The sequence below is a fragment of the Populus alba genome, chromosome 2 (genome assembly GCF_005239225.2).
Source record: "Populus alba chromosome 2, ASM523922v2, whole genome shotgun sequence".
In the NCBI taxonomy this organism is placed as follows: domain Eukaryota; kingdom Viridiplantae; phylum Streptophyta; class Magnoliopsida; order Malpighiales; family Salicaceae; genus Populus; species Populus alba.
In genome coordinates this window covers 8,975,895-8,984,970 of record NC_133285.1, presented here as the reverse complement: position 1 = coordinate 8,984,970, position 9,076 = coordinate 8,975,895, and the positions used below count along the sequence as shown (strand labels likewise).

At 33.2% G+C, this 9,076-nt stretch overlaps 1 protein-coding gene across 8 annotated transcripts; it reads right to left on the bottom strand.

The window, feature by feature from the left end:
- Positions 1–1,538: 1,538 nt before the first annotated feature.
- On the bottom strand, positions 1,539–6,712 carry LOC118057685 (common plant regulatory factor 1). Of its 8 annotated transcripts, none has more exons than XM_035070330.2 (13): positions 6,475–6,712; positions 5,337–5,469; positions 5,046–5,090; positions 4,811–4,906; positions 4,587–4,664; positions 4,385–4,426; positions 4,045–4,199; positions 3,855–3,906; positions 3,727–3,763; positions 2,792–2,997; positions 2,551–2,628; positions 2,310–2,435; positions 1,539–2,200 (listed from the first exon to the last, which is right to left on the bottom strand). In XM_035070330.2, the coding sequence occupies exons 2-13, from the start codon at positions 5,406–5,408 to the stop codon at positions 1,976–1,978; spliced, it is 1,212 nt and encodes a 403-aa protein (XP_034926221.1). In that variant the 5' UTR covers positions 5,409–5,469; positions 6,475–6,712; the 3' UTR covers positions 1,539–1,975. The 8 variants fall into 8 exon arrangements, with proteins under 8 accessions (XP_034926221.1, XP_034926217.1, XP_034926222.1 ...); XM_035070326.2 differs by having other exon boundaries at positions 2,792–3,003; positions 6,475–6,711; XM_035070331.2 differs by having other exon boundaries at positions 1,539–2,197; positions 6,475–6,710.
- Between the last annotated feature and the right edge of the window lie 2,364 nt (positions 6,713–9,076).

The following is a 9,076-nucleotide window of genomic DNA, read 5'->3' as shown; positions in this document are numbered from 1 at the left end:
ATGCTCTCAACTTCACGTTTTCAATAAGTAAATATTGTATTCGAACATGAAGTTTTGATTTTCTTAATTAATTCTAGTTTTCCAAAAAAGAAATGAAATATTATCATTCTATTTCTAAACAGTCCCTCGCAAATATTTCATAATTCGAAAGATACAAGCTATCTTCGTGTATTTGTAAGGAATTATTTATTACAAAATAAAACTTATTAGATCTTGAAAATTTAGGTTAGAGTCATTTCAGTATTCTGTATGAATAAGTGTATTTTAGAGTATAATTGTTATTATTTTTTAAAGTGTTTTTTTATTTTAAAATATTTAAAAATAATATATATTTTTATTTTTAAAAAATTATTTTTAATATCAGTATATAAAATAATTTAAAAAAAGCTTAAAAATATTAATTTAAAATAAATAAAAATAATTAATTTTTTTAAAAAATATTTTTTAAATATAAAAATAAATAGAGAATTAGTACGTAAACTATAATTGTTTTTGGTGTACAAGTTTACGTAATCATTGGCATTAATAAGAGTGTCAGAAGCAAGAACAATAGATCAGAAGCAGTCAGCAAGAAATAGTTTAGAAAGCAGTGGCTGAAAGTTGCAGCTGATTTTGCAGCAAATCCAGAAGAGTTACACGTGGCAATATTACATAGTTATATTTGTTAGAAGTTAGTTACAAATCAGTAGTTAGAACTTAGAAGGGTGGGATTTCTTGTATAAATGTAAAGATTGTACAGCAACTTTAAGAAAAAAAAAAAAAAAAAAAGAATTGTTAATATGATGAAAAAAAAATGCCATAATATCCTCTTAATATAAACTCAAAATTGAATAGAAATTAATAAAATAATTTTATTTACATGAATTTTAATAAGAATTTTTAAAAATAAATAAGTCTTTATTCAAAAGTAAATTTTAAAAAAATGCACTCGGTTTTTTTTTTTTATGAATTGGGTAGAAGACATGACACCTACCTAATATATTTTAATTTTTAAAAAATAAAAAGTAAAGTGTTATCTACTGGTTTAGATTTGATCAGTCATTAAATTACCATTCAAAACAACTTAAAAAACTCATTTCAATATCATTATTTAATTGACTAAAAAATAAAAAAATCAACCTGAATAAAAAATAAATTATCAAGACTCCATTTATTTTTTTTCAGCAATGTAAAGAGTAAAAATTCCTTAATAAAATTCAAGAATTTGAATAAAACTCATAACTCATCGACAACGCGTTTTTTCATCACAGATTGTTACCAACCAACAACTCTCCTTCTCTCTCTTCATCCATAATCCAACAACGTATCTCTCTTTTAATTAATTTTAATTAAAAACTAAAATGTCAACAAGATAAAATTATGAAACAAAGCTAAAAATCTTGTAAACTAAAGAGGACGAAAAGGAAGTTAAATCTTGAATCAAGAGGGAGCTGCAAGAGGGCACAATGCGGACTGCATTGTGCAAACCCTGATCTCTTTTAATATTTCTTGGAATTATAATTATAATTATTTAAGCATATTATCAATGAACGGTCTCAAATTCCAATCATAATTTATAGCTTAAATGAGATACATAATAACAAGAGCGAGCATCTTATAAAGCAGCACATTCTTCCCATACATATATCGAACAGTGTCCACATCACTTTTTGTTAAAATTGCACACACCAAAACACTCATAAATTATTTTCCAAACCTTCCCTACACTTAGTTCCTAATTTTCTTCCATGTACATTACCTTTGAGCGGCCATCCCAGCACTCTGAATTTGATAAAACGTATCAGTTCTGCCTTGAGAAAGCTAACTTAACATGTCAAAATCACGAGTCTCGAGTCTCAAGTATAGACGCCTATCCTATTTAGTCATTCTATCAACTGCTAACTGTTAGCCGTAATTTTGGGCTTGTTATTAAGCCGGAATCACACGGTTGCCGTGAAATTCAAGATAACAAGGGACTGGGAGTGAGATAGCGTCATCAACCAGCGGCCACAGCATCGGCTCTGGGGCTTGCATCCATGAGTTGATGCAGCTTGGCACCAGAATTTGAGTTTCGTTCATACAGATCACTCTCTTCTTCAAAGGCAGAATTGTTAACTCGTGATAGCAAGTTTTCTGTACTAGCAGCTGGGGCGCTGTGCTCATCAATGTTTAAAATCATTTCTTGAGCATGTCCTAATTGTGCATTCTTGAGTTTCTCCTGCTAATTGAAACACTTTAAATGTCCGTGACAAAAATCATGAACTACAGGCAAAAAACTAAATAAGTAAATAAACCACCTCCCGGAATAAAGGATTGCTGAAAGGGTTTACCGTTAATGCAGCATTTTCAAGCCTTAGTTTCTCTGATTTCTCTGTAAATTTGTTTATTTCAGATTGGAGTGCCATGTTTTCCGTGGTCAGTACTTCAACTTTGTGTGCAAGTTCTTCAGCCTCAGCCTAGAGGGAGGAATACAGAGCCCGATTTCAGCTATAAATTGATAAATCTAATAGAGGATTTAAAACAGCAGGAGGATGTCGAGAGAACAAAAAAGTTGTCACAGATCTACCCTACCTGCTTCCTTAATCTTGACCTTCTAGCAGATTCTCGATTTGATTGTTTCCTCTTCTCCCGTTTCAGCTCCAGCTCATTCTAAGCATACCACCAGAAATTACAAGGAAGGGCATTTATACTATTCTAATTAGAAACAATAACTTCCAAAAACAGGAAAAAAAAAATCAAAATATGGACAATAACTTATGTCTCAAGAGAGATATAATAAATGGTTTGAAAATTTTTCAACAGCATACATTACCTTTAACCAGGCTTCAGAGGGCAGAACTACACCAGATTGAGGAATCGTAGTAGGACTTGTCTTAGCAGCATTCACACTAGGAGGGTTCCTAAGCTCCAATGCTGTGGTCATGCCAGGAGCAACAGCTGCCCTCAATACATTGTCAGTGGATGCATTCACCTCTCTAGGAAGGGGGCTGGAATGTGACTCCATTTTTGTATCTCCACCTGTTGCTGTGATGATTGAGTGCAGAAATGAATTATTATTTTTTTACCATTGTACTTAAATGGAACTTAAAAACATTAATTTCAAAACAGAATATGAGGTTCAGTTTATCTATTCCCCATCCCCTAGGCCATTTCTTTTATGCTAGTATTCATTGCCGTGCATGATACTGTTCAATTACAAGGAAAGTTTCCTCATCTGTGCATGCTGTGAAATGAAACTTGAAAACATTAATTTCAAACAGACTATGAGGTTCAGTTTATCTATTCCTCATCCCCTAGGCCATTTCTTTTATGCTGGTATTCATTGCCGTGCATGATACTGTTCAATTACAAGGAAAGTTTCCTCATCTGTGCATGTTGTGAGACTTATCAACTGCTGCCCTTAACAACATCGGATATTCCTAAAAAGGATCATTACTTCAGATTTTCTCTGGATAAGAGTAGTTCTTAAGTAGCTAGACATATCAAGATTTTACCCAAAAAAAAGCCATTGCTCGATTGACCATCATATTAGAAGATGACGAGCATGGCAACATGTCTCTCACTTTCAATAACTATCGTGTTCCAAATGAGCACTTCTCTGGAAAAATTTTCTGGTCAATACACACTGTATTTGTCATTTCACAAGTTGCAACGTGGTTGGATGTCATGCATACAACAGGAAAAGAACAAATACTACTGGAAATTGAGTGTCCAGGTCAACACTCTCAATGAAGAATGAGATCATACCAACAGTTGGTGTTCCCTCACGGCTCCTTTTCTTTCCCTAACAAATGGAGATAAAGATCACTGTTAAAATTCAGAAACATATTAAATTTCAAAGCATGCAAACGCTCTTGAAAGACAGAAGGGCTTACCCTCCTAGTTGTATTCCCATCAATTCCATCACTGGAAGCTTCTGTCTCCACACTGCACATGGCCAAACAATTGAAAGTCAAGAAAGTCTCTCAAAGATCATCACATCAGCCACCCAAACAAAGCAGCTAAGCTGAAACAAAACTTAAAAAGAAAATTTGGAAGGGAGGTTAGTCATTGTTAATTCCCAACCTTTGAGACAGCCTACCCCCACCCTCAACAGTCTCAGCATTACCATTGCCTATTGACATTGCAAGCCCATCAAATCCTTTCAACTTATTCACTAAACCTCGATCAGTATTTCCTGAAGATTTTGTAGGTGTTTCTGCACTCAAAAGGGTTCCAGCCTGCATAATTTTACAAGAATTGAATGTGGTCTCAACTTACAAATGCTTACACAGCAATGGCAAACCAGTTTATGTATTTCCAACTGACACATTTCTAACTCATTTTGTTAAGTGATATTGTATATATACATAACTAGAATTGGAAGCGTATAAAAGGAAATTTCCAAGGAGCAGGCTTCACTTACTGCAGGAGATGACACAATCCCAGGACCATGAGGATGGGATACCTGGAATTGAAAGGAAAGGAATAATAAGCATGCATATACTCTCCAATATTTACACTACACCTTTGAGTATTCTGTTGAAACTTTGATCATCACTTATTAGAAAGTATGGTAAGATTCCATGAATAACCAATAACCACTAGTAGAAAAAATGCAGACTTACAATTGGAACAGCTGGATGTGCATACACTCCATGCGAGTAGACTGTTGCATAAGGGGCCCCATAAGGTGGCATCATAGGCTGGAAGAATTGCAAAGTTAAAAGTCTTTCTCAGTGCACAAGTCTTCAATTTAGTTTTTACTACTTCTCAAGTACCAACCAAAAATAGAAAGATAGTGAAAAATCTTGAATTAAAGTCACAACTCTTTCGGAGCCTTGAGCAATACCTGTGGCAGGCCCCACATATAAGGATGAGGGGCATGGCCAGAAGCCACAGCCGAGTTGTAATATGGTGGGAGAGCCACTCGGGGGCCATAATATGCCTAATAATGTTACAAAATCACTTAATATCACAATTGAATTGGAAGTTTCATAAATACAAAAAGACAGCTGAATATTCTGGTGATTTGGCAACTACTAAATGAAAAGTCAGAAAACAAATGCAAGCCTTAAGTAGATAACCTGCATAGCTGCCCCATCAGGATACACATGAATATTGGTCTGATCCTGCCAATACAAAAGGATCGACCGATACTCAGAAGAAAAAAAAAATCAACTAAATCACAGCAAACAAATCAAATTCAAAGCTTCCCATATGAAACCAGCCTCAACTTATTTTTGCTCGTTAAAAACGCAGAAGATCACATAAATAAGTAATAGAATGTCTTTCCAATCAGATTTTTTGTATGGAAAAGTAAAAGGAACGTGAGGATATCTGTTCCCACCACTGAAATGTAAATATTCACAGCTTACCGGTGGTGCAGGTGAAGATTTATCAGAAGTGGAAGACTTTCCCTCTTCATCGTTTCCCATGGTAAAACACATGAAAAAAACCCTTTTTTTTTAATTAAGAATTGATATGAAAAAACTGTTTTAACTCTCTCACCTGCAACAAAAGGAGATAGATTGACAAAGGTGTGGGAAACAGCATGGAAAGGATCGAAGAAAAATAGAAGATAAAAAGATTGAATCGAGAGACACATCTAGTCATTCAAATTAAGCCATTGCACAATTTCTAGATTCACTAAAACACCCACAGCTTGTAGAGTAAGGTCTGTTAAAAAATTCACAAACCAGCCATCACAAAGCAAAACAGTTCGGTGTGGGGCAGATACCACCGATTTTCACAAGGCTATTTTTTCTTCAAGTACGATACAGTCAAAGATCGGGCTTCCTCAGCTCTTTTCAGACAAGGGAAAGCGAAATAATTAAATTTAAGGTTTCTGTTCTTTTGATACATAGGATTAAGGTGATCAAAGATGCGTTTCTGTTCCTGAACTTCTCCTAGGAATATTACTTATGAAGTCCGAGGGTATTAACGTCTTTCCACCACGCCATCGGATAAAAAAGAAAGCCACGGACACCCACAGTAGATCCTTTCCCGGGAGACTGTATTATCGGTAGGCGGAAGGGCTAAAATTAAATACCCCCTTCGAGTTAAGCTGGAAATCTAAAATCTTCCTACACGCGATCAGGTGCCGTCCAGTAATTTTATCAACACAGCTTCAACTAGGCATACAGTATTCCTGTCCTTCTGGCAAAATTAATAAACAGCAAATCTCCAGCTAACTCACAGTTTTCGACGATAAAACTGAACGACCCAGATCAGTTTCTAATCTGAACCTCAAAATTAAAGAACGAAAGTTTTTCCAAAATTAATAAAACAAACTGAACTCGAAGAATTCTCTTCTTTCTTTGTTACACTCCTTTCCAGACTCAAAATGACCAAGGTAACACTTAGTTTTTGTTTTTCATGTTAACATGTCTCACAACTTTCAATTTCCTCACCCTTCTCACATTTTCTCACCAACCAAACAAAAACTTTATGATTTGACAAAAAAAATTCTCGAATCAAACACAAGGTTTTTAAGAGACTCCATATTTTACATACCTTCAAATACTCGAATCAGAAATCTCCTTCTCTATACAGATAGCAACTGTGAACTGCTGAGACTTGAATTAATGCTCACTCTGTCTTCAATTTTACACTAAGAGGGAAGTAACTGGAACTAGAGACCCTAACACCAACTTCAAAGACTCCGCATTTTTTTCCTCTCTCTTACGAAACAGAGGGGGAAATGAAAGTTCAATTTTTTTAGACAGAGGAAACGGGGAGAAGAGAAATGAAGGAAAGGGGGAGGAGAGAGAGGGAGCGACAAGGCAAGTCCCACGTCAGGAGACACGTGTCGTAGTGAGGTAAGCGTATGAGTACAGCGTATATACGATGCGGGGGTGGTGGTTGTTGAGCTGGCACGTTGATATTCGCGCTGGCTAAATTTATTATTTATTTCCAACGTCATCTCTGGCCGCAAACGTGTTCGGCAGTGACTCGATCTACGCGTCTCTCTAATTTAGGGGTCCGGCATTTTCCACGTCGCCACGTGCCTTATGTGCTCTCTGTTTTTACTAATTGAATAAATTAATCTTTCATTTTAAGATTTTGTAAGTAACTAAAAACTCTAATCAATATATCCTTTAGAATCCACGATCTGGCCTTTCATCGAAGGGATAATTGGGGAATTACGCCACATCTCATAACCCGACCACTTTATTTTTCCTGTAAGCGTAAATATAAATATATCATTCTAGGTTATTTCTTGCGTTAGATTGGACCGACAATTTTTTAAATGTAAGAAAATTTAAGATTTTTTATTTTTAAATATTAAGACAAAGAATATGCTAAAATGATTTGGATTAATCTGTTAAATATGAGATATAGGTCATGAACTTTAACAGTTTTCATAATATTTTTTTTTATTTAGTTATATGATAAATAAATATAAAAACTAATTTAAAATCAAATAAATATTAAAAATGAGATTAATAAAATTAATAAAAATTCAATATTAAAGGCTAAAACTTAAAAAATAAAACTCAACCCAAATCCTATAAAAATATAAATTTAATTATTCATTAAATATTATAATATATTACACAAATAGCAATTGGGGAAATTTTCTTTTTTGAATTAATATAAAAATAAGAGTTATAATTTAATTTTTATAATTCCTTGAAACTACTTAATTAGTCATTTTAGTATAAAAATTTATTAAATAATATCTTAATCTGTTTTTTTGCTCTAACATTTTATGTGGTAAATGTATTAATTAATATATTTTAACATTAATTTTTAAAAATAATTATATTGTAAAAATTTTAACATATATTTAATTATTAATTTGGTTGTACATATATGCTTTTTAGGTTGGGTATTTTGTTATAGCTTTTTAAATTTGAAAAAAATTCAAAAATAACTCTTGTTTAACAATTCAAATATGTAATGACATAAATTTAAAAAAAATTGTTTAATTTATTTATCATTATATATTCACATTATTCTCTTATATAAAGAATAAAATAAAAAAATAAAACTAGAAAACCCTATAAAAAATACAAAAAATAAAATAAAAAACAGGTTCAACCATGCAAGCCTAACATAGGTGCCCAGCTGAGCCCTTACAACCAAACCTAAGCATGTGAATTTTCTAACCTAGGCCCACATGTTTGGGCATTTTAATTTTTTAATGGATTTTTTAAAAAAAAAAAAATAAAGAAAAAAGAAACAGATAGATGGCATGTTGTTTACTTGTTTAGAATCCAATTACTATTGTGGTGCATGAAAAATCAAGATAAAAATTATTTTTTTCATAAAAATCATTTTTAACTCATTTTCATCTTAGAACATCATAAAACCAATATCTAAAAGATTATGCTTGCGAGGAGATGACAAATATCTCATAATCAAATAAGACTTAATTTTCATAGTTCTCAAAACTAAAGAGTTCAGACATACAAATTACAATCAAGCTTGGAGAAAGAAACTCTAGCAAACTGTATATACCTTTGTAGAGATGTTTAACTACGTTAAGTTAAGCAAATCAGTAAAGACAGTGATATATATGTGTTTGCGTGTAAGAAATATCGAGAAAAGTTGCATTAAAATTTTTATGACAGGAATGACCAAGAAATAACAGTGAAAATGGTTATCTTTTAGTAAGAGAAATTATTTTTCTCTTTCAATGCTCTTAGGTGTGTGAGATGAGATTATTGTTATTTTTTGTAAATAAGATAAGCAATAGCCGGCTCGTACAGTCGTTGAAATCACAAACAATTGTTTATGGGACCGTTTTAACTCGGAATATTGTTTCTTGTGTTGTTGTTCACGAGTAGTGTTCCAGCACTTGATTTCCAGTGAATGCTACAATCACAGGAGCCAAGTTGCCGACCTAACAAAACCTGGTTCCAAGAAGTGCAAATTGACACAACCAGAAGTACTGAACATGTATCAGAGGATATAGTAATCAATATCAGAGGATAAATTTCTTAATTCTCACAAACAAATCTCAAATGTAGCTGCCTCAACTCTGAGAACATGTATCAAGATTACAAACAATTCTGCTATAATTAATTGAAAAATTAAGGGGGGGGGGGGAGGTGTCATCACTCCAAGATTGCAAGAAGAGTGAAAAGCTACAGTTATACTGGAATGTAAG